Source organism: Bos indicus, chromosome 13, assembly GCF_029378745.1.
Source record: "Bos indicus isolate NIAB-ARS_2022 breed Sahiwal x Tharparkar chromosome 13, NIAB-ARS_B.indTharparkar_mat_pri_1.0, whole genome shotgun sequence".
Classification (NCBI taxonomy): Eukaryota; Metazoa; Chordata; class Mammalia; order Artiodactyla; family Bovidae; genus Bos; species Bos indicus.
In genome coordinates, this window is record NC_091772.1 from 76,870,970 (window position 1) to 76,895,835 (window position 24,866).

Consider the following 24,866-nt stretch of genomic DNA (forward strand, 5'->3'; position numbering starts at 1 on the left):
ACAAAGACTGAAACCAGCCCCTGCAACTCCTGGGCCAGAGCCCCCAGCCCACACCTCGTACCTGCTCGTGGGCATATACAATGGGTGCTCACATAAGTTCACACGCATCCTAAGGTACTTATTCACGCCACCCTACACGGCCAAGCCCTGCCCACATGCAGACAAAGCTCAGACCTTCCAGACACAGGCTAACATCCTGGTTTCTTTCCTTCACATAAAGGCTCTTGGGCCCAGAAGGGGCTTAGAAAAACCGAAAGGGCTTTGGGTCTGGGCTCTTGTGATACATTCTATCCTGGGGAGGCCCCAAGATGCAGGGCTGGTGTGACAGGAACACCAGCGTCTGCTTATTGAGGACTCACAGTGTGCCAGGCCCTGTACCAAGTGCCTTACTTGTACTGACTCACTCCTCACAGCAACACATAAGGGAAGGCGCCCTGTGGACCCATCTTACAGTGGAGAGACTGCGGCACAGAGACATCAAGAAACTTGCCAGGATCGCACAGCCAATAATTGGGAGAGCTGGGGTTCAAGCCCTGGCCATCTGGCTCCAGAGTCCATGTTCTTAACCAGTGACAGCTTTGGAAAACAGGACAGCTCAGGGCCAACCCAGACTTCCAACTCAGAGTGGGCTGTTCCTGGGGGCATGAGCCTGGGGCCAAGCACCCCCTGCTATGCTGATCAAATGTCTCCCTGGCCTGGGCTCCTTCTAACCCAGGAGCCTCAGGTTCAAATGCTGCCAAGGGCCAGGCAGGTAACATAAGGGGCGTGAAGCAGACCCTGGGCCACGGGGTATGGCGGGGTCCACCTGGCCTGAAGGCTCCCCTCCCCAACCTAAAGATGGAGGCCACCGTTCATCTCCAAGCAAGTGTGAATGCAGGACTGCAGGCCTGTTACTGCCAGATCGCCTGCTTGTTCAAGAATAGCCAGATGTCTAGACTTGCATGTGGGCTTTCAGATGACAAGTATTGGAAGCAGATTCACAGTTTTTAACGCTAGAGCATCCACACCTACCTGGAGGCCCAAGTCTGATAAGGACCCTCTCTCCCCTCAACACACACCTGTAACCTTGATCATAAACAAAAGAAACCTAACTGAATCCACAGCTTTGGAAACTGGGAAGGAACAAGCTCGGCCTTCTCAGCCTCCTGATTCTGCGAGAAAGGCCCCGGGCACCCCAGATGAGCAGTTCCCTGACCACGTGTGTACTGTCCCAGGGCCCTGAGAAGTGGCACTGGCTCTTCCTGTCCTCTCCCTGGGCCTAGAGAGACGTGGGCACAGAGGTGGACCCTCCCATGTTCCACATTGAGAACTGGAGGCCACAAGACCGCCACGTGACAGCCTTCCCTGCCCGACTGACCTTCCACGTATCTCTGAATGTTGTCCACCAGGGTCTTGATGGAATTGGGGAGGTTCCAGGGGTCCTCCTGAATGCTGATCTGGATCAGGTTCCGGCCACGGATTGTACATTCCTCTTTCTGTTTGAACTCTGGAGCAGGAAAGTGACAGGGGGGCAGGAAAGAGACAGGGAGCTTTGAGAAATGGTGCCACCGAGGCCTCTGTCCCATCACTAGATTCCAAAGCTCAGAATCTTAGGTCAAGGATGCTGGTGGGAGCCTTGGGTATCATCTGGTCCATGGGAAGACAAATAGATGGTAAGTGTGCTGCTAATGGATAGTACCATACCCATGGCAGACATCACCACTCAATCTCAGCACTCCTTTCTACTAGTCTGAGGATGGGACTGCTTGCAGGCGCAACCAATCCAATGCAGAATCACAAATGAATCTCGGCATTTTCTTCTCCTGAGCCTGAATGTAGTCACAGAAGCATCCTCAGGTCCTGCCCCCTCACAGCCACAACCAAGCTGGCACATGAGCTATAACCTAGCGTAACCTTTTCCCTACACAGAGGAGGAAGTCAAGGCACAGAGGGGGGAAAGTGGCTTGCCTAAAGTGACTCATCAAGGCAGTGACCAAGATGGGACTTGAATCTGACCCCAGACAGGCTGACAGAGGCCTCTGCTCCTTCGGCCTCGTGTCTGCTACACAGTCTCAAGTTTCTGAGATATTTTATGGTTTTGGCTCCTCTGAGTTTGACATTTCTTCTTTCAGAGGTCCATCCCAGGCAGAGATGACCCTGAAATAGTCGGAGGGGCTCTGCTAGGGCACCCCAACCCCTCACCACTTCCAACCCTCACTTAGAAGCAACTGGTTCTCCTCCTGCACCCTACTGGAAATTCCTGGAGGTCAGAGGCAGTGTCTCATTCATCTCACAAGCCCCAGAGCCCACCACAAGGCTGAGCACAAGTTGGTTCTTGGAAATTACTTACTGAATATATGGATGCATGGATGCTGGTGGGTGGGTGGGTGGGTGGATGGATGGATGGATGAATGGGCGGGTAGGTGGGCAGATGGTGGATGAATGGATGGGTGGGTGAAAAGATAAGTGGATGGTAGAGGGTCAGTGGGTGGGTGGATGGATGGATGGATGGGTAGATAAATGGGTGGGGGGATGCATAGATGGGTCGATGGTAAACAAGAGGAAAGGCAGGTAGAAAGACATAAATGTTGATTATTTTTCTCTCCATCATTTCAAGAAGAAAGTCTCAATTTGGTGCCGTCAAGTCCTTAACACTTCTTTAACCTGTTAACCCCTCTCATGAATAAACAACAAAGAGCTCTGGACAGACGACAGTGCCTAACTACAGCACAAGGGCATTTTTCATTGTTGGTTCCACTGGACTTGTTATTTTATGGCATGTTATGATGATTTTCCACTTACTGGAAGTTTAATAAGTTCTTTTCAAAATTAAATTTTTTAAAGGGAAACACTTTTTCAGACAAGATCTATCAATAACAATACAGGCAGCAAATGAATATAGTTTAAAACTGTAAAAATGTCGGCAGAGTCTATGACTGTCTCTAAAACGATGAAGAGGGTCAAGGGTTTTTGAGGTCTGGCAAACTGTGCTCCAGCCCTTCCCCTTGTGTTATATATGGGCAGACGGAGGCCCGGAAGGGCTCAGGGACCAGCCCAGGGGTCCACACACGTTTTCTGTAAAGAGTCAGATAGGAACTGATTTAAGCTTTGCAGGGCACTCAGCTCCTGTCACACGTTTTCTTTTGTTTTGTTTTGATGACTCACGATAAATGAAAAATCATTCTCAGCTCATAGTCTGTACAAAAACAGGCTGTGGGCCAAATTCGGCCCATGGGCTGAGCTTGCTGACCGCCCCTGGGCTGGCCCACGCCATTCGGCAGGTGAGGGGCACAGCAGGCAGTGTGTGGCCCAGGCAGCCTGCCCGCCATCCAGCACACGCGCCACATCACAGGCTGTGACCCTGATGGATGCGGGCTGCCACCCCCTCACCCTGCCTGAGGACTCTTCTCTGCTCACCTTGTAAGCTGTGGTCCATGGGGAAATGCTTGGTCTCTTCAAAAGCTCTGCTCATGACTGGCCCCTTGAGGAGTGTGTGAATGGAGTCCACCTGGGCGAAAGGAAGCCCCGGGTTAGTTTGGCCCTAGGGGCCCTCCAAGTGGCTAGAACCTGTGACCTCTGGCCCCTGCCCTGGCTCCTGGCTTACAGGTTCTTACCTGGGGTGATGGGAAGAGCTCAAGGTCAGGCCAGGGTTGGGACAAAGATCCTACCTGGTTAAAGAGATGCTCTAGGCAGCCATGAAGCTTGTCCTGCTTGTCTGATGGGATCCTCATGTCACAGGGCAACTCATCCCCTGGCAGAAGGAAGAAACCACAGCCATCAACTATTCCTGCCCCATCACACACCTTCCCAGGCTCTCTCACAAGAAGGCAACGTAGCTACAGAGCTCCGAAACCCACAGCGGACTTGGAGCCTGACAGATCCAGGTCCCAGCTGTGCGACGCTGCACACATCACTTGGCCTCTTTGAGCCTCAGTTTGTTTATCTGCAAAATGGGCAACAGGAACTAAAACATTACACAACTGTAAGTCACTGTTACTATTTTCACTCTGAAAACGAGTGAAGGAACCAGATCCCACATCTCTCATTCATCCCCGTTTCATTTAAATCGCCTTCCTAAAACCTCCCCAGGGGTAGTTTTTGCAGCTGAATAGCTTCTGTGATGAAACATTTATCCAAAGTTCAGAAATAGCTCTGATATTTCCTGAGCTTCCTTTTCTTCTGCCAAACTGAAGTATAATTAAAATTAAATTTTTATGCACAGACTACCTCCGGAAGGACACACACAACCGCAGTGGCAGCGGGAGCTTGGGAACCAGGAGGCCGGGGAGCAAGGATGGGAGGGACGTTTGTCACCACCCACCCTCTCCCACTCATGCCTTTTGAATTATGAACCATGTGAGTGTCTATCCCATTCACAAAATAAAAATGTTAAAGGCTGAAATCCATGAAAATTAAAACAAATTTGTCTTTCGGTGAAAGTTGCAAGTAACATACAATCGAATGTATATGCTCAGTTGCTTGGTCGTGTCCAGCTCTTTTGCAACCCCATGGACTGCAGCCCGCCAGACTCCTCTGTCCATGGGATTTTTCAGGCAAGAATACCAGAGTGGGTTTGCCAATTCCTCCTCCAGGGGATCTTCCCGACCCAGGGATTGAACCTGTGTCTCCTGCATTGGCAGGCAGATTCTTCCCCAGTGAGCCACCCTGACTTATAAATTCTTCTTTATGTCTGTCTGTCCCTCCAGCCATCCACTCACATTTCTCCACCTCTGTGCAGAAATACACGTTCCCCAGTGACCCCCAAATATCCTCAATGGTCATTTCTGTGGGAGAGGCTGAGATTCTGACTGATTTTCATGTACTTCTTTTGTGTTGTGTGAATTTTGGGTTTGAGCACATGTCATTCCTGGAAACCATCAGGTCGCCCTGTTTTAGCAATGCGGGAGCCCTCGTCCCATCCGGTAACTGGAGTGTTTTTATCTGTTCTGTGTCCACAACACTCACAAAGAACATGAGCTCTACAAGGGCCTGTCTTTTCAAAATCCACGGCTGTGGTCCCAGCATATAACAGGTGTGCAATAAACACACGCAAAATGAGGGAAGGAAAACCATTACCAAGCCATGCAACGTAAGAGAAAACCAGAGGATGTGTAGGAAAGTGTAACAAAATAAAAACAAACAAAGCACCATCTCGCCAGGGGGCCCCCAGCCCTGGCACTCACCGGAGCCCATCTCGTCGCTGCCCAGGTAAGAGCTGTTACTTCTCACGCTGGTGTAGGACAGAACAGAGTCCCGATTGCTGTTACACTCGCTGCAGAGTGGCAGAGAGGAAGGTGTGAGTCAACCCTCTGCCTCCCCGCTCACAGCCTCTAGTCCCAGCATCCGGAACCCACTTTCTGGAGTGTAGACAAAACCCTTGGGTAGATAACTGGCCCAGAGAGAGCACTGTTGGCCAGCCAGCAGTGCCAGAGATGGGGAAGGTTGTCCCGGTGAGTTTCCTAGGTCCCACCCTGGAGAAACCTCTCTAGGCCTCGGTATAAAAACACAGAAATGGTAGGTGGACAGTGACTCATCTTCATTCGGGTGTAATTACCGTCACTGCCCTCGTGGGACAGTCTTGCCCTCAGATACATCTGCACCCCCACACTCGAACACACGGCCTGGCCGGAAGCCTCCTAAGAACAAGGGCTGTGTGTGCTTAGCTTGCGTCCCAGGAACTCAGAAGGTATGGGGAATCAAAAACCACAAGCTGAAATTCTTCCCTTCACTTTTCCGACAATTGAAAGGAAAAATTGGAGGATCCAAAAATGTCAGAATGCAAACACAGACAGATAAGATCTTGGTCTGTGGACACAAGGTTCCAAGAACATGGGACCCAGTCAGCCAAGCCGTCTCATTACACAGACACCAAGAAACACCAGGCCCCTTGAAGACTGAAAGGCTATAAATGCCGGGAGGACGGGGCCCACGGCCTCGCCAAATTCTATCAGTTCTCTCTTTGCCCCAAACCATATGAAGTGTCCCTCCAAGGTTCTAGTTTAACCACAACCATCAAATGTTTGAGAGCCTTTTCACTGGGGGCCACAGCGCTGCGTTGTGGTACAGAATTCCATGCACTCCACGGTTTATTACAGGAAATTGAGTTTTGAGTTTTCGGTCTGTTCAACACACTAATTAAGACTTCACCAATCTTGTTAATAATTAACCAGGAGAAAACAATTCAGATCCTCGAGAGTTACGAGGGGAAAAAAATAGTCTTACTCCCTGGATCAAGGAAAAACAGTGTTTGTTGCAAAAACCTGAGGCCTGACGTTGGTTTTAAAACACACAGATCTTGACTTTTTCTTGGACTACATTCCATCAACGTATGGGGACAGGAATCGAGGTGGAAAGGATCAGTGGTGTCCCCAAGGGGGCAGGCCCTGAAACGTTGGTCTGGGGGGAGGGAGGCTGAAGAGTGTGTCCAGGGTGTGCTGTGGGACTCAGATAACTCCCCAGAACCACAAACCACACGGGTAGGCGATAGCACCCTGCCCCACAGCTTTCTGAGAAACGTCTTCTGATTCTGACCTTTCCACGGCCGGGGCCTCAGCTATGCCTCCACACCAAACCCTTCGACACCCTCCCAAGCCAGGCCTGCCCCCACCTGTAGGAGTCCCGGTAGCTCATGGTGTCGTGACCCGAGTCCTCCTGATCCTCCTCGCACACCTTGAAGCACACCTTCTTGCTGGCCCCGTGGTCGGTCCTGTCCATCTCGCTCTCTTCGCTGACCAGCGGTGGGGAGGAGGCCTCCTCGGCCACGGCGGGGTCGCAGGACCCACTGGAGCTGGGCTCTGTGATGGTGGACAGCAGCCTGTGGGAGCAAAGACTTTGAACTTCAAGACACAGGCCCCCCGGTCATTTGTCACCTAGAACCACCCACCTTCTGGATTTAGCCAACTTCATCCCTGACGTACCATTTCAGCCTCCCTTATGCCCCGCATCATCTAGCCAGCCTAGAACTGTGATCAGAGAACTGTGCGACTTGTGTTGGTGAGAACGCTTTGTAGGTGGTGCTGTGTCCTGCTGTATGGCACCAAAAGGGCCATCATGTCCAGTCGTCTTTCTCTCTCTGCAGTGTTGAAATAATGAAGTTCCCCCCACAAACCTTTCACCAAGTTTCAGCCTCTACTGACAATGCTGCCTACATCCATCCTTTCATTAGAGCAGCGGTTCTCAATCAGGATGATTCTGCCCCTAGAAGGCATCTGACAACATCTGAAGACATCTTAGGTGTCACAGCTAGGGAAGGGAGTGCTACTGGCATCTGGTGGGTAGAGGCCAGGGATACCGCTAATAACCACTAATGTACAGGACACCCCCCCACGCCAAAGGATAATCCTACTCAAAATGTTGATGCCGCGGATGTTGAGAAATCCTGACCCTGACACAGGGCTCACCTGTTGATCTGAGTGACATATTGCTTCATCTCCTTCAGGGCCACATCCAGTTTGGTAAAGAGCTGCAGGTAGGCATCCTGGATCTCACGGTCCTCCTGCTTCAGCAGGAAACTCAGGCCTCGGTCCTCCTGGCCAAGGGCTCCATTGGCTGGCCCAAAGCTGCTGTCGTTGGGACCCTGACGTTGTGGGTCCCCATCCGCAGCAGGCAGGCACTTCCAGGATGGGGCAGCCATGGTGGTGATGCAGTGTTGGGTATAGGACATGGGGTTCAGGTGACCTACAGTAGGGAGGAAAAGTTCACAAACCCATTTTAAGGATCCCAGTAAATGAAAAAAGTTTCCCTTTAAAATATTCTTTTAATACATTAAACTGCTTTAATAAGCAAGTTTCAATTTGGTGCCAATACGCTCTTAACTACTATGATCATTTTCCTGCCTGGAATGTAGACATGATGGCTGGTACTCCAGCAGTCATTATATACCATGAGGCATCTTTCAGGATAAAAGCAACATTTAGAGATGGTGGCATAGAAAGATAGGAGGAATCTGGAACCATGATGACCACAGAGCCACCATTCCAGCTCTAGCCTGTTGGCCTTCAGGAGTGCTTTTGTTTAAGTATTGTACTGTGAGACCTGAACACATTTTTGATGGACACATGCAGTTACCTTGCTCTGGGTCAAGGCCGATGAGGGAGGGTTTGCGACCAAAGCGGATGCTGAAGGACCTCCCAACTGAGGGAGTGGTCTTGGGGTAGGATACTTCCATGAGGTTGACGTGGCAGTTGGTGGGGCAAAAGTCCAGGCCACATAGTGGATGGGGTTCCAGGGGTGCTTGTTTGAAGGGTGGGCTGATCCTGCTCTTTAGCTGAGCTGCAAACTGAGAAAGGTGGAGGGAGGCATGGGGTTGTTACTTAGGGGTCTGGGAATTCTGGCACATCTCCTGTACCCACTTTATCCTAACCTAGGCCAGACATTCCAAAATTGAAAAAAATGCCAATAAGTCCAAATGGAAAAGTAAATTCCCCTGCACTGCCTTTCACTGGACCCAGATTTCAAGGAAGTCCTGGAGGAATGTGAGGCCTCCAAGTACCTACCCACCTAAAGGTCTCCATTTCAGCTGCACCTGAGGTGTCCTGGGGGAACATCTCTCCCTGACCCAGCATCTGTGAGGTTCAAGTAAGGCTGCCTCCCCATTCCTGCAGAACTTGCACAGGCCTAGGCAGGGGACCCAGGCCAAGCCAACAAGAGCTCTCATCGTGTTCTATTTCTACTGGGGTTGCTAAGGCTAAAGCTACTGAGGACCATTTTATCACCACGTGAAAAGGACCTGCCTGAGAGCAAAACCAATAAGGAAAACAAAGTCAAGAGAAGGAGAGAGGTCCTGTTCTTGTAACAGTGTGATATCTGTTTGAGTGCTGGATACAACCATGCCTGAAGCTTACCTATGGACGTTTCAGTAATATAAACCAGTTAATTATCCTGTTTGTTTAAGCTAAGTTGGGTTGGGATTTGACATTTACAACTGAAACACCCCGAGTTGAGACCCTGTAGGGTGCAGGCACCTCCTGGTAGCAGGCGATCCTCTGGCCGATGCTCTCCAGCTTGGTGTCACAGATGTTGCGGAACTCAAAGTGGGACATGGTCCTCATGTTGCTGCTTAGGGCCATGAGCCGCCCACAGTTCTGCACGAAGACACTGTCATCGGCAGCAAAGGCCTCAAGGATCTGGAGAAATATCAACAGCTACTGAGTACTCACTGGGCACCTGGGAGAGTCTTAAGGGGTTTATCTTGGGTGACTACTATACACCTTGTAATACACATGTGGGTCAGGTCTATTATTGGCCCACTTAAAGGATGAGTAAACTGAGGCTAGGAGATAAGAAGTCAGTCTCCTAAGCCCCACAGCTACCAAGTGGAGGGGCAGGGATTAGGACTGAGGTTCCCCAGGCTAACTCGGAGGACATGGGAGTCAGGCTGCGCCACCCCCTCAGGGCAGGGCCACAGCCAGCAAGACCTTGGCAGTGAGGCTGAAGCAGCCGCGGGGCTCCACGATCTTCTCCAGCACGTGGCACTTGACGCCCGCCGTGCTCACGTACTCGTACACAACGCCGTGCTCCAGATGCACATTGTCCACTGTCAGGCTGACCAGAGGGCTGTCCTCGTGCTGGCTCGGCTGGGCGCCCAGGGACATCAGTGGGAAGGCTGGAAGCCAGAGGGACAGGTGACCCCGCGGAAGGGGCACCACCCCACACCAAGCCAGCCCCCAGACCCAGCACCGCGGACAGCCAACGTTAGACAGACAGGGACACTGAAATCTGTGCTGCAGCTCTCTTCACTTTTGCCAGCCCACTGTTGCTCACTTCTTATTCTAAAAGACTTTCCTTTTAGGAATCAAGCCTTGAGTCTCATTCACAGTCTCTGGGGCTCCGAAAAGGACTCATTTGCCATCCATACCCTCCCCCAGAGGCAAAGCCTGGCCATTCAGCATGTGTGATTTCCTCTATTCACAGTGACCGGTTCAGGAGCAAGCATGTGACCCAAGCTGAGCCCATGACAGGGAGATCTGCTTGGATCTACAAAGGGAAGGAGACATCCTCTTTTTCAACTGGATTTCAAGTTACCAGAGCCACTAGGCAGAGAAAAGAGCATGTGAGAGGGAAATCAACACAGAAGGAGCAGAGCTGAGACCTGGAGAAAATGAAGGCCTCCTCAGTATACGAAATGCTGGATCGAGCCAGACCTGAAGCTCATTAACCCTACTCAGCCTTTTTAGTTTGCTAAGCCAGTGTTTTTATGGAGCCCAGTTTCAGTCCAGATTAACAGGGTCCCAGAGAGACTGTGACTCCTTAGAAGTCACACAGCTAGGTAGCAATGTATCTAGGAAGAAAGGAGGCACTTTATGGCGTGAAGCAGTTTCCTTCCCACCTGCTCCAAAGAGTACTCTCAGCACACACAGTCACCCTTTCCCCCTCACTCTCCGTGCTATGCCACCAATTATCAATTTTTTTGTTCTTTTTTTCATTGTCTTGTTCCCCTCATGTCAGTGCCCTAAGGGCAGAGACCCCGTCTGCCTTGTTCACTCCTGTTTCCCCAGCTCCTTGAACATGACCTGGCACATAGTAGGTGCTTCTACTTATTGAATGGAAGTTTCGAAACCACCAGCTCTTCCCAGTGTGGTTTACCATCGTCATCACTGGGGTCACCCATGTGCTGGGAAAGGAGGCCCACAGCCCTTTGCTCTCAGAGGGGCAAAAACTAAGCTCAGAGCTGGCCTCCGGTCTCTCCCTCTTCCCATCGGCCTGTCTCCTTTAGGACCCCTCTTTCAGGCTGTAGGTGTTTCAGCAGCAGGCGAACAGCTCCCCGAGGGCAGGGATTATTTTGTTTTAATCCATACTGTATCCTCCGAATCTAGAACTGAGCCTGGCACATAGTAGGTGCGGACTAAATGCTTGGAGTTTGACTAATAGCTCCTCCTCTCCGGTCGCCTCTGTGCTCTGCTGGGCTGGGGGCAGGAGGAGACGTGGGAAGATCAGGGGCTTTCGATGCCTTGGTGTCTGACAGCTCTGGGCTCCTTGCTGGGGACTTTGGGGTCAACAAAGAAGCAGTGTTTACAGGGCTGGCCGGGGAGCTGTCTCCCTGAAACAAGCAAGTGAAGAGCCACAGATGGGATGCCGGCCTGCTGGCACCTTGATGAGAGCCCAGGGAGACGCCTTTCAGACTTGTGACCTTCAGAACAGTAACGCAGTAAACGCATGTGGTTTTAAACCACCAGGTTCCTCATACTTTGTTACGGCAGCGATCAGAGACTCATACAGAAATTACAGCATCGAGAAGGACTGGATGGGACTGGGAGGAGTGTGGACACAGAGGGCCCAGACCCAAGGGCGTCTGTCTCATGGCCTGCCTGTCCCATTACCCGAGTTGAGCTGGTCTTCCTCTCCGGCCCCTTCGCCACTGGGGTCCTCGCCGGCGGCCTCCCGGGCCTCCTGCGCATCCTCGTGGGTGCGGTAGATCCACTGGTACAGGCCCTGTGTGGGGAGCAGAGTAAGAGGGGCGGCCGTGACTCCCGGAGCCCAGGTGCACGCTGTCCCGACTCCAAAGCTCAGGGCTTCAGCCTGCCGGCGACACCACCTTCAGAGAGCCTTCCCAGACTTCACTCTGGAAACTTCCTGAGGGATCTCCAGCCACACTCGGCCCTCAGCGTCCACAGTCTATGCTCCTCACAGAAGCCAGGGAAGGGGGAGCACTGAAAACGTAAGTCAGCTCCATGGGAGCAGGAATCTTGTCTCTCCTGTGGCCCCAGGGTCTAGAAACACGCCAGGCAGACAGCAGGTGTGTAGGAAATGCTTATTAAATAAACCAGTGAATCACTGTCCACAAACCCTGGGTCCCCAACCCAAACATAACATCAATTTCTTATCATCAATGTGACTAGTTGTCCAACGTGCCTACATGGTAAGAAAAGAAGGTCTTATCACACCCATTTCACAACTGTAGAAACTGAGGCCGTGAGGTTCAGGGAAGCAGAGGGGTCCCGGAGCTCAGGCCCAGCTCAGCCCTCAGGTCTGCAGCCCTAACCCACCCAAAACCCTGTGGTGCCTTCAGGCTTTTCCCCAGAGAAGGGAGGGTGCCCTCAGCCTCCACCCCAGTGAGCAGGGCTTCTCTGATCCCCTCGGCTGCCAGGCGGCTCACCAGGGCCTCTTCTTGGCGGCTCCGGAATGCCTGGAAGTGCTCCAGGACCTCTGAGGCTCCGTCATTCGTCACATTGTTGCCATTGACCTTCAGGATGCACTGGCCGGCACAGAGCCCTGCAGCCGCAGCCTCGGAGCCTAAGGGGGACAGGAGCGCTTGAGGCTGGATGCCAGGCGATCGCTGGATCCCAGCGATGGAGGCTGGGGCGGTATCAGGCAAGGGTGAGTAACCAGATGCACCTGTCCCTCACCCCACACCAAATGCCACCTCCATCCTCCCACCTCACAGCCACTCTCCACCCCACACCAGTGGGCAGGACAGGCACTGTCATTCCCATTTGGCAAAAGAAGAGACTGAGGCTCAGAGAAGTCGCAGTAAGCCCAAGGTCACACGGCAAGGGAGGCTGGCCTTGAACCCACGCACATTTCACTCCAGAGCTTTGTCTCCTTCGCATGTGTGCTTGCTACTCACTTCAGTCGTGTCCAGCTCTTTGTGACCCCATGGACTATAGCCCGCCAGGCTCCTCTGTCCATGGGATTCCCCAGGCAAGAATACTGGAGTGGGTGGCCATGCCCTCCTCCAGGGGATCTTCCTGACTCAGTGATCGAACCTGCGGCTCCTGCAGCTCCTGCACTGCAGGTGGATTCTTTACCACTGAGCCACCAGGGAAGCCCTCTTCTCCTTTAAGTCCCACAACAACCCCATGATTATGGAGCCAGGATCAGCCCCATTTTGCAGATACAGAAACACAGGCTCAGAGAGGCGAAGTGGCTCTCTCAAGTCATGTGTCTAGAAGAAGCCAGGTTCCAAACCCAGGTCTACCAGGCTCCAAGGGCATGTTCTCTCAGCTGTCCCGTCATTCTCAAACTGCCACATTCCTGCCTGGCAATAAGGAGCTGGAGCCAAAGAAACACTGCCGTGTTTGGAGTGAATGTGCATTTTCTCACTTTCCCACAGTCCTCCCCACTCCCTAGTGCTTCCTTTCAGCTCCCCACGTGTAGCTGCCCAACCCCCACAGGCATGCATATTTACAAGCCTTGGCTTCCAGCAAAGAAGGAAAGTGCTAACTGTGGGCTAAGAGGCACAGGCCTGGAGGTAAGTGTTTGGGCGGGCGCCTCTGAATTCCTTCCACACACACAACAGACTGGCCTCCCAAAGCCCCACTCCACGTCCCTTGGGCTCCCACTTACCTCTGCCCACTGCGTAGACGTACGGCGGGGCTGCTCCACGGATCTGAAAGCACAGCGCCTCTGGACGGTCGGGGACTTTGACAATCCTGCACCGAACAGAAGCTGCCATAAGGTACAGCAGTGTCTCTCCCGAAAGAAAGCCCAGGGGGCCACCAGGGGAGCCCCTGCCTCCCAGGCTTTTGGGAAATCCAGCCCCGGACAGCAGCAGCACCAGGCTTTCCAAATGCATAGAGAAACCTCACTCAATCAGACTGCACAGAGCAGGGCCTTTGATTCATCAGAACCAGCCAGCCCACCCTCGGAAAGTCCGTCCATGCACCCTCCTAACCCTTCACTATCATTCTCTGGGTGAGAAGAAGCCTTGTGGCCACCAGACCAGCACCTTGGTGAGTGCATATTTTATGTAATAATCACTTACTTGGAGGGTGACAAGTGACCCCCAGCACATCTGGGTGCTGACTCCAGAAAAATGTCCACGTGTCCCCCAGAGATCATGATTTGAAAGCCCAGATGACCCAGCCACTCTGTGGGTGGATCACCAGGGCAGAATGCCCAGCCCCTGCCCAAGGTCATTATTAATCCAGGGGCTTCAATGTAGCCATCGGCTTCCCTGTCTAAGGCATGTCCTCCACATTAGGCCTTGGATTGTCCCTACCTGCCATAAAAAGCCGTCTTGGGAGCCTGTTCTCAAACCCCAGGTATTTCTGGAACTTGAAGCGGGCATGTTCCACCATGGTGATTTCTCCCACTTCTACATACTAACCAAACCATCAATCATGTCCCCAAAACTGACAAGCCTTTGAACTGAAAGAATGCTATTTAAAACTTTCTATCACTCCCATCAACAGAAAACCAGGAGCATCTGCCTTAAATAGAAGAGAGAAGTGAAAAGCAAATGTGCAGGATTTAAAATAGAAAACGCTCCTCCCGGTGCCTCTATCTGGTACACGACCACTTCTCACCATGCCCACCGCGGCTGGGCTGGCCCAGCCAGCAGCCTCCTCTCCAGGCTTCCTGCTTCTGCCCTCCCCCACCCCACCCCCAACAATCTAGTCTCCACCTGCAGCCAGAGAGATGCTGTGTTACCCTATGTCAGATCATGCCACCCCTCTGCTCAGAACCTCCGGTAGCTCCATGCTCCTTACTGTGGGCACAGGTCCCACAGGGCCTGGCCTCTACTGTCTGACCGACCTCAGTGCCCACCCTGTTCCAGCCCCATCAGCTTCCTCACTGTTGCTCAAACACACCAGCCCCAGTGCCACCCTGGGGGCCTCTGCACTCGCTGTTTCCTCTGCCAGCAACCCCCCTCCTCCAGATGTCCCCCTGACTCCCTCCCTTACCCCCCTTCAGGTCTTCACCTCCGTTCTCAGGGGCATCTCCCTGACCAGCACTCCTCCACACAGCACATCTCCTGTCCCAGCTTTATAATGGGTTGGGTAAATATTTGTCTGGATTTTTCTATAAGATGTGATGCAAAAACCCAAATGATTTATGGCCAACCCAACATATTGGTCCACACTCACTACCTCCTGGTACGTCTCTCCCTTTTCTGCTTTGACTTTGTCTGTCTCCTGCTCTAGCCTCCAAACAGACAGAGATCTGTGAGCGCAGAAATGGATCTGTGCAGACGGGGCTGCATCCCCTGAGCCTAAAACGCCAGCAGGCACACAGCAGACACCCAGTAAGCACTGTCAGAGCCATCTGACAGTGAGCCAACTGAACAGAGCCAGCAGCACCTTGTCACGTGTCTGCAGGAGGACCCGCCAGCCGCAGGGACCTGGATTAGCCAGGCACCCCCCCACCCACCACCACCACCCCTGGGACCCGGGCAACTCCTCATCCCGAGAGGAAGGCCACCAGACACCCTGCCCCTGGCGACACTCACTCTTTGGCCTTGGTGGCTACCAGGAGGCGCAGAGGGCGGCGGGAGCAGAAAGACTGGTTGAGAATGGACTCCACCTCAGCCAAGGGCCGCAGGAACACCAGATCCTCGTTGATGGAGAAGATCTTCCTCCCCACCTGCAAGCCGGCCATCTGGGCGGGGGCGGGTGGTGAGGGAGACAAGCACACCAGGTTAACTGACCCCCTCTCCTCCTCACTAAGGAGGCGCTCAATTCAGGGGCACAGAGTCACCAGCCCCAGGGACCAAGTAGGACCCGAGTGAGACTCCCCCTGGGGCAACCCCGCTGCCCTCTGTGGTAAACAGTGAGGTGAGCTGGTGAGACCCATGTGGCCCAAGGAGCTGTGAAGGGAGGCCTGTGGGGGCCACTAACAGCAAAGACATCTTCCCTGAGAAGAAGCTTCCAGCCCGCCCCTCCTTCCTGCCCGGCTCTGAAAGGACACGAGGCATGGACCTGGGGTGGCCACCTTGGGACCACGAGGCCTTGGCCAGCAAAAGTGAAGCGATGTCAACCCTGAACCAAGACTTATAACCACCTCCTTCTGAGCTGCTTACATCAAAGAAAACAGAAGCCCTGGGGCTCCAGCCACTGTCAAGCCCAGCCTGTGGCTACTATACGCAGCCAAACGCCTTCCTGATTGCTATGAGGAAGCAAGCAGAGCCCCCTAAAAAAAGTGGCCAGCGCCTCTCTCCCAGCTGTCTGCACACCCCTGACAACAGCTGAGAGGCCCTGGGGCTGAAGCCTTGGCCTCCCTCCTTTAGACCTCATATCCATCTCGGAGCAGCAAACCAAACCTGCCTTACTCAAGCGGCTGACAGTTAGTTTTTCTATAATCAGCTGATTTAGAGCCCCCAGTGGGGATTTTTGGGGGGGGGGCGGGGGTTGGCCCCTGCACGGCCAGCAGGGGGAGCTGGTGGTCCACGCTGGGAGGGCAACCTGGATCCCGGGCGCTCCATCACTAGTTCCCAGAGACCCAGACTCAGTATCCCCAGGAGGACAAGGAGCCAGGAGGAACCACTGCCATTCCAGGGCTTTCTGAGCTGGAGGAGGGCCCCACTCTCCTGTCCGCACGCAGCCCAGGGGCCGGGGTGGCCCCTCTGAGCCGCCTCACCTCCGCCAGTGAGCCCCTCTGGACCGACTTCACCACCACAGCCTTGTTCTTCTCCTCGATGTCGAAGCCGTAGTCTTCCTCCTGGGGCAGGATCTGGGGGTTCGAGGCAGGAGAGGCAGTGAGACTGGGAGGGGGGCCTGGAGCCTGCCCCAGCTTGGCCCACACCGGCGTGGGTTGGAGGGGACTGGGACCCAGCTGGCTCCTCATGTCCCAGATCTTCTTAGGGTGGGGCTGGGAGTGGGGTGACCACGTATTCATTTAGCTTTCTTGGCCTGTCTCCCCTTTCCTCCTCCCAACCTGAGGACAGAGCCTCCTTATTTATTATGCCCCACTGTCTCCCCATCTGCTGTCATACTGCAGGTGCTCAATAACAGCTTACTGCCTTAATGAAATAAATCAGACCCCAAAGTGTCCTGCCACCAAGAACTTAGGGACAGGAAGGGGGTTTAGGGAGGAGCCGTCCCTCCCCATCGCAGGATGACAAGAAGGTTTGGGGGGGGTCCGTGGTAGTGGGGATATAGAGAAATGCATTTATTTCCTCAGTACATATTTTGCTGAGCTGCTATTATATGGGCCAGGTACTACACTGTTTTGGAAACAGCACCAAAAAAGACAAACAGTTCCTGCCCTCATGTATAGCTGCCTGTCTAGTAGGAGAGACAGACTACAAACAAAGAAATACAGAATGTGGTGCCCAGGGGTGTATGTACTTTGAATTAAAATAAAGCACTTAAAGGGAGAGAATGCAGCACAGAAGCAGGGCCAGGGGAGGGGACATCTGCGCTGAGACCTGAATGAAATGAGGAACAGAAGTTTATAGAGTGGAGAAAAGTGCTCCCGGCAGAGGGCACAGCAGGTGCCAGGGCCCTGAGTCAGGCCCCAGAGTACTGGAGGGTAAGATGGAAGATCTGAGTGGCTGCGCTAAGTGGGCCGAGGAGGGGGGAACACAGGAGAGGAAGGAAAAGGGACAGGGAGGTTTTGTCCCAAGTGTGGTGTGGAGCGCTTGAGGGCTCTGTGGCGGGAGAAATGGGAACTGAAACAGCAGCCCCCTTAAGTACGATAGGAGAGACGTGAACAGAGCCGCCTGCATGTCAGGCAGGCTTCAGCCCCAACTCTGGCTTATGCCAAGAGACCCAACCTCTCCGAGCCCGTCTCCCTGTTGCCTGCTGTGGGCCAGGCCTCAAGGTGGAGGCTGAGGCTCAACCAGGAGGCACAGAAACAGGATGGGCTAGGCTGGTAAAAAACCTGACCAGGCTGGTGAATGTCCTACCTTAACTGCAAGGCTAATTGCAGCAACTGAACAAGGGCTCTGGCCCAGAAGACCCAAGGCTTTGGTATGAGAGGGGTCATTTCAGGAGACCATCCTCCCTGCAAAGGCTAGGCTAGGGGTGGGGTGGACAAGAGGAGAGGGGAAGAAAAAGAAAGGGAGCCCAGCGAGCCCAGTCTCATCTGTCAGGAGGGTGGCCTGGCCAGGAAAGTAGCCTGGCATCTGGGCGGTGTTGCCAGGCACCGCCTAAAATCCCCCCTTACTTCTGGGCACCCCAAGGTGAGCTCAACTTCTCCAGCCACAACCTGAAGGTTGCCCAGTTCCCAGGCCTGCAGGCAGGTCTGGGAAGGAAGATGCAGCGAGCTCAGCTCTGCTCCTACCAGCAGGCGCTTGGCCAGGATGTTCTCCACCAGCTTGAAGTCATTGCGAAGCTGTTTGTTCTTGCTGCTGGTTCCCTCCATCTCCTCGTCTGCGTGGAAGCGGAAGTACTGGGACTCATCCTTGAACTCGCTCTTCTCCAGCACTGCAAACCCACAGACACGGGGGCAGGCTCACACAGGGAGCCTTCAGTGGTATCTGCCGACTGGCAGCCACAGGCCAGGACCAGCCCCTGGACAAGCTTGGGTTGGCCAGCATGGTGTTCTAGTAAGTAAAGTCCTGTGCCAAAACTAACATATTAGGATAGTTCACATAAAAGCCTGACTTTCTGACTCATGAAAATTCTGAACTCATCCCACCTGCTTATATAAAGGCATGTTACAAAGCCATGTAAGGTACAAAGCTGTGGAACCACAGCCGAAGTAAAGAACCGGTGGAAGAGAACAGCTATCACATAAGAGGCCACTGTTTTATGGGAACTTAGCATATGATGGATGACAAACAACCACATGGAGTATTCCACAGATGGTACAGGGAAAACTGATGTACTTAACGGGGAAACAAAAAATCCGATCCCTACCTCACACCATATATAACAATAAATCCTGTTGAATCAAACGCCTAAATAAGAATAGGAAAACTAAAGCTCACCAAACAAAATGCAGGCAAGTGTCTTTGTCTTAAAACAGAAAAGGAGTTCATATACAAGGACCCCCCGCCCCGACCCCGAAAAAGCAGTATGATAAAATTAAGGACTTCCATTCAATAGCAAGGCCATAGGCAGGCCACAGATTCAAAATTAACCGTCTGGTCTAAAATCAACAAAGGAGAAATCTCTAGACTATACGGGAAACTCCAACAAACCAACCAGAGAAAGCTGGGAAACTCAAAGATAAATGGGTAAAGGATATAAATAGGTAATTAACAAATGGGAAAACCTAAGAGAGTGGTGAGTGCCAAGTGCACGGAAAGGAACTCACCCTCACTAATAATCAGAAACAGACCTCAGTGAGACCCTGTAGACCAGGGGATGGTACACTCAGCCTCTGTCGGCCAAATGTGGCTCATTCCCACTTTTTATGAATAAAGTTTTATTGGAACACAGTCACACCAATTTGTTTATATATTGTCTGGGGCTGCTCTGGGGTCACAATGACAAAGTTAAATAATTGCAAAAGACTACGTTCCACAAAACCTGAGACATGTACTATCCGGGTCCTTACAGAAAAAGTCTTCAGACCTCTAAGACTAGGCAGGAAAGTGAGTAAAAAGAACCAGTAACAGGGGCTTCCCTGGTGGTCCAGTGGTTAAGACTCTGCGATTCCACTGCAGGGGATGTGAGTCTGATCCCTGGTCAGGGAACTAAGATCCCACATGCTGTGTGACCGAAAAATATTAAAACAAAAACAGAAAAAAAAACTGGTAACAATCAGCATGTGATATGGGCCCTGTGGATTACAATTTAACTAAATACCTTCTAGTCCAGAGCACACCAGGAATACAGGCTTAAGATCACTTTGCAGACAAAGGAGGACCTGCTGTGCCCCTTTTAAAGACAGGCAGTCTAAGGCCCAGAAGAGCTAAATAAACTGCCCAAGACCACAGAGCCCAGGCTCCTCCTCTTCATCATACTGCCCGGCCTGGCCTGACAGATGGGCACAGGGGCAAATTCCAGAAGGGGAGACGTCGAGGCAGTCATCTGAGGTCAGTGGGCCCGGGAAAGAAGGACAAGCAGCTGCCTTAGCTTCAGGCCTCTCTGAAAGCCTCTGATGACATGAAAAGCATCAAGAGGCCTTCCCTTCTGCCTCCTTCCCTGCCGGGGACACTAGCTGTTTGTGAGCATGGCTCTCAGACCACCTCTATTACCTCCTTGGAAAGAACAGACGCTCAAATTGCTGCTTTCCCCAGAGCTGGGAGCCAGGCCCCAGGAGGCCAGCTGGCTTCCCCTCCACTGTAAACAAGAGGCTATGAGTCTCGGGGAGAGGGAGGAGGAGACACCGAGCTGTGTCTTGTGTCTGAGCTGAAATATCTGGGGAAACAGCTGGAACCCCAGAGTCCAGGAGCTCGGCCAGGTGAGGGCCGACCACTCCCAACTTCCAGTCACAGCCACTGGCCAGGCTTCGTGAGACACGGGCACAGACCATCACTGAAAGCCTTGGTCAGTTCCCACCACCCCCAACCTCAAGGCCGTTTAGCCTCTCTGAGCCTCAGTTTCCTCATCTGTAGGGATAACAACCAACGTCCCCGAGCGGCCACAAAGATTAAATCACAAGCCTCAGTTTCCTTGTCTGCACCTACAGCGAGGGGGCTGGACCACTGCCTCTGGGCCCCTCCCCAGGGACACCCCAGGGCCCCGCAAGCCCAGGTCAGACACCCCGGGAGGCGCCAGGCAGGCCCCACCACGCCCTCCACCCGGCACCCTAACCTGCATTTTGCAGTGGCCGCCACCCTAGGATTGGCCGTTTCCTCTTTTAGCTTGGTCTGGAGTTCATGGCAAGCAGAGGGGACCGAGGGCGGCACCCTGCAATTTCTCTCCCTGAGCACCCCCCAGGGTGTCGATGCTGCCCGGGGTCACCCCCATCAGAAGGTCCTCAGACAGCCGCCTTCCTGAAATAGCCCTGGGGTGGACCCCTAATTACTCTCACCCACAAATGAGAGGTTCTGTTCAGCTGACGGGAGGGAGGGATGGGCTCGGAAAGATCCCTGCAGGGAACAGAGTGGGTTTCAGGAATGACCCGGGCTGCCCTGGCTGGGCCCGACCTGCCCCCCTCAGCTGTGGAGTGAGCCCCAACGCCCCAGAGCTGTCAGAATGCTGAGCTCAGACGGGGAGGGAAAGATGGGAGAACTGAGGCTGAGAGGAGAGGGCTTTGCTGTCAGCAAGCTGAGTCGGGCCCAGAACCGGGCCTGCTGGCTTCAAGGCAGGGGCCAAACCTGATGGCCTTTCACCTCACGGGGCAAAGGGACAGCAAATCCAGCTCTTGGACCAACTGTAGAAAGCTGTGGCCCCCAGTTTGTTTCTCTAAATAAAGTTTTATTGGCTAAACGTCACACCCACTTGTTTATGCATCCCCTGTAGCTGCTCTCAGACTACGGACGGGGGCAGAGCTGGGCTGTGGCAGAGACCGTGCGGCCTGCAAGAACTAAGACATTTACTCTCTGGCCCTCTACAGGCAGAGTTTGCCAACCTCTGAGCTGGTGCACAGAGCAGACGCTGGGAGGATTTCTGGCTGCTCCTCTCCCCAGCGTGGCTTCAGCTTATTTCACGGTTGTGTGACTCACTCACTCACACACACACACACACACACACGAGGGCAGGACTTGTATTTCTTGTTCACCTCTGGTCCCCAGAGCCTAGCATGGTGCCCACAGGCAAAAGACACACTATAGATGAACAAAGACAGAGGGGAGGTGTGGACTCAGCCTCACGGGGACAGGCAGTCCCGGGAAGGAAAGGGAATCGAGCTGGTCCAGAGCGGGAGGCAGGAGAGGACCTCTCCGAGCTGGTCGGGGGGCCTTGCTGCAGAGGCCAGAGCTGAGCAGAAACACTGGTAAGTCAGGGGACGAGGCAGGGAGGGAGGGGCCCCTGGATGAGGGAAACACTGCGTGTGACAAGGCCCTGAGGTTGTTCTGGATACCAGAGAAAGGCTCTTTGCTGGCGGGGCGGTGGGGGGGTGGGGGGGCGGGGCGGCGGGGCGGGGGGGAGAGGCTAAAATCCACTCATCCTAAAAAAGTGGGAACTTGGGGGCTCCCCCGGGACCAGAAGGAACTTCGGGGCTCCCCCAGCCACAGAGCTCACTGGTGGCCTGTAACGTCAACCTGCCTGGGTCCAAATCCCAGCCCCTCCTTGAGCAACTGTCCTAACTGCCTGGGCTTCTGGTCCTCGTTTATACACGGGCATGTTTTCCATACCAACATCAAAGGACCAGCACAAAGATTAAACTAATCACTACATGCAGAGTTCTTAGGGGAGGCCGGGCCCAGGGTATAATCTCTCTGTTATCTTAAAGCGGTGTCAGTGGAACCATTTCTCCCTCCCCAGAACCATCTCACACCATCCACCTGCCTCCCCTCCGACACGCTTCTCCCTGCGGGAGAAGGAGGGACGTGTCTGAGGGGCGAGGCCTCACCTGGCTTCCTCCCTCTCACTCACAGCCCGGCCATCCTCTGTCCCCACGAGCCCCTCTCCTCCCCTCCCAGGAGGCCCACGGACCAGGCCCACCTTGCCCAGCCTCGCTGCCCACCCTGGGAGGCCATCTCCCATCCAGGAGTAAAGTCTTGGGAAGCCCATGGATTTGATCAGCCACCTCGGTCCCCACGGGACACCTGAAGTGGTCTCCCCATCGGTGCAGAACTGGGGGTGGAGGAGGAGGGGAATGCATGAGCTGGCCCAAAGCCACAGCAGTCCATAGGCCCACACCCACTGCCTTGCTGGGCAGCCGCCAGCCTGCCACTTGCTGTCTCTGGGCCTGTTTCCCCTCGCTGAAACATGTACCAGGGACCAGGGTCCCTGCCAGCAATTCTGTCTCAGGACAGACCCCCACCCCACCCCACCCCACCCCCTGGGGAGGCTGGGCTGAGCGGAGGGCTGGATTACCGTGATGCATGAAACCATTGTTACACAGGCCCACGCCAAGCGCCACGGCCTCCTCACGTGTCTGGCAATCACCCTGGAACAGAACAAGAAGGGGAAGGTGTTAGGTGGACCTGGCCCAAGGCGCTGAGCCAGGTGGACAAAGAGCCCACTGCCACCCCAGGAAGGGAGACTCCACGAGGGCAGGGATGTGCCTCTGTCTTATTTACTGTGGTACCACCAACCATGTCTGTGATTGTTATTTACGACTCCCAAACCAGAAAAATATATAATTGTATGTTATTTAAATGTGACAAATGCATGGAGTATCATGCGATAAACACTGCAAAAAGAGAAATTGAGATTTTATGTGGCAGACACTGTTGGCTGCCCAGCAACAACCCTCCCCCGCCCCATCCGGCCCTGGTACCAAAATCTTCACTGTTATAGATGACAGTGCATCTATCTAGATAACCTCAGATCCCAGCCTCCACTATAGCCAGCGGTGACCAATGAAACACAAGCAGAAATCACTGATAGGGAGCTCTGGAAACACACTTTATTCCTGGCCTTTTGTATCTCTTCCTCCTGCCTGCCTGGAACACAGATGTGATGGCTGGAGCTCCTGCAGCCATCTTATATCACAATGTGATCTGGAAAATAGAAACATACTAAGCAGAGCAGTGCAAAAAGAAAGGGATAGGGTGGTCCTCAAAGATAGCATGAGATTGTCCCAGCAGCTCTGTCTCACCAACCTCCAGCCTTCCCTCATACTAAAGAAAAACAAACCCCTAATTGGTTTCAGCCTCTGTAGTTGGCTCTCTGATATTAAGAAATCAAGTTCAACTCCTAACTGACCTGGCTGTAGCCAATGAGCTATCTGGGGAGGCCTACCAGGAAATCCTGGAAAATATCTTCCTCCCTAATAAAAGGGAAAAGCAAGAGCACCCCTCCCTGCCTGGGATAAAATTACATGAGGAAGTGATGCAGGGACTGCAGGACCATGTCCTGATCAAGGTGGCAGCCTGCTGAGGGTGGCGGAGTGAAGGACAGAAGGCTCTTGATATGTGGTGCTCCCGATGTGCAGCATGTCATTTCCTTAGGCCAGTGTTCAGTTGCGTTTTCTGTTCTCGCAACTGAAAATACTCCTAAATCGGGGGTCTGGCTCATCTCAGACTTCCTGGAGGAAGTGACAACCAACCCGAAACTGAAGACTGAATGGGTGTGGCCAGTGTGCTGGGCCCCTGCTGGGCCCGCCTTCAGGGCCAACTCTCCCATGTAGAATGCTGCTGTGAGAGGAAGGTCCCTCCAGGCTTGGGACCGCCAACCCCTGGCCAGGTTGAGGGCATGGGGTCCAGGCAAGGCCAGTGCAATGCCTCCTGCCCCAGAACACGACCCCTGAGCAGAGGAACCCAAGGTCAGGGAGCAGCTGGAGCCAATCTTGCCTTAGAGCGTGCCCTGGAGACAGTGTCCCACCGCGCCTGCTCCTGAGGAGCTCGGAGTTTCCTGGTGCCAGTTCCTTTTAAGGCCTGGCTCCAGGGTCTCTCCTGACTCTGTGGGTGCTCCATGGCCTTCCCAGTAAGTCACCATCTCTTTTTAATATTCCTTAAGTTAGCCAGATTCTGTTTCTGCTTCTTGCAACCCAAACAATCTCAGTATATCCAGGCAAAATATGTGAATTGTGCAAGCATGGGGGGAGGGACAGGCAAAGGAAACAGCAGGGACAGAGGTCCAGGTGGACGGAGCCTGCAGCACAGAAGACAGCATGGCCAGCAAGGACGGGGTGTGGGTGAAGGTCGGCTCCACAGGGAAAGGGCCTTTGCTCTATTGTGTTCCCTGCTGAATTCGAAGGGCTTAGAACAGAGCCTGGCACACAGTAGGTGCTTGATAAATACCTGCTGAGTGGATAAAGACATGGTGAGCAAGGACTAACTCATGCAGGAGCTTGTAACCAGGTCAATGAACTTCGACTCCATTCAGAGGGTCACAGGGCCTACAGCCTCTCATTTAAACAACTGTCCAAGTGAGAACTGATTCCAAAAGGCCCCGGACACCGCCAGGCCAGAGGCCTGCACTTTGGGTGTATCCCACACACCCCCCAGAGCCCGCAGCCAGCAGCGGAGTGGCGGGGCAGGGAATTCCTCAGCTAAAGGAGAAATGAATTCAGAGCTGCAGGCCCCAGAGCAGAGCCTGGGGCAGCCGCTGGCCTCGTGTTTCACTGCCCCAAGCTGACTCATAGATGACAAACCTGTCCTGTGGGAACCCGGGCGGGCGGTTAGAGGGCCAGCAGGCTCTGAGCCCCGCCGGGGGCAGGGGGCTGCCATCCATCCTGGAGGTGCCACATCCACAGCCATAGCCTCCCGCTGTGAGGGGCCC

At 53.6% G+C, this 24,866-nt stretch overlaps 1 protein-coding gene across 2 annotated transcripts in view; it reads right to left on the reverse strand.

The window, feature by feature from the left end:
* PREX1 (phosphatidylinositol-3,4,5-trisphosphate dependent Rac exchange factor 1) overlaps positions 1–24,866 on the reverse strand; it is a 181,149-nt gene that overhangs the window by 13,535 nt on the left and 142,748 nt on the right. For both annotated transcript variants that reach the window (XM_070801841.1, XM_070801839.1), the window contains 16 exons: positions 22,515–22,587; positions 17,923–18,065; positions 16,276–16,368; positions 15,149–15,297; positions 13,264–13,349; positions 12,074–12,210; positions 11,298–11,409; positions 9,396–9,583; positions 8,943–9,104; positions 8,047–8,257; positions 7,380–7,656; positions 6,587–6,793; positions 5,163–5,251; positions 3,648–3,730; positions 3,397–3,487; positions 1,358–1,486 (listed from right to left, as the gene is read on the reverse strand). In XM_070801841.1, coding sequence (XP_070657942.1) covers positions 1,358–1,486; positions 3,397–3,487; positions 3,648–3,730; positions 5,163–5,251; positions 6,587–6,793; positions 7,380–7,656; positions 8,047–8,257; positions 8,943–9,104; positions 9,396–9,583; positions 11,298–11,409; positions 12,074–12,210; positions 13,264–13,349; positions 15,149–15,297; positions 16,276–16,368; positions 17,923–18,065; positions 22,515–22,587 — 2,230 coding nt within the window. The remainder of the gene's footprint in view (positions 1–1,357; positions 1,487–3,396; positions 3,488–3,647; positions 3,731–5,162; positions 5,252–6,586; positions 6,794–7,379; positions 7,657–8,046; positions 8,258–8,942; positions 9,105–9,395; positions 9,584–11,297; positions 11,410–12,073; positions 12,211–13,263; positions 13,350–15,148; positions 15,298–16,275; positions 16,369–17,922; positions 18,066–22,514; positions 22,588–24,866) is intronic.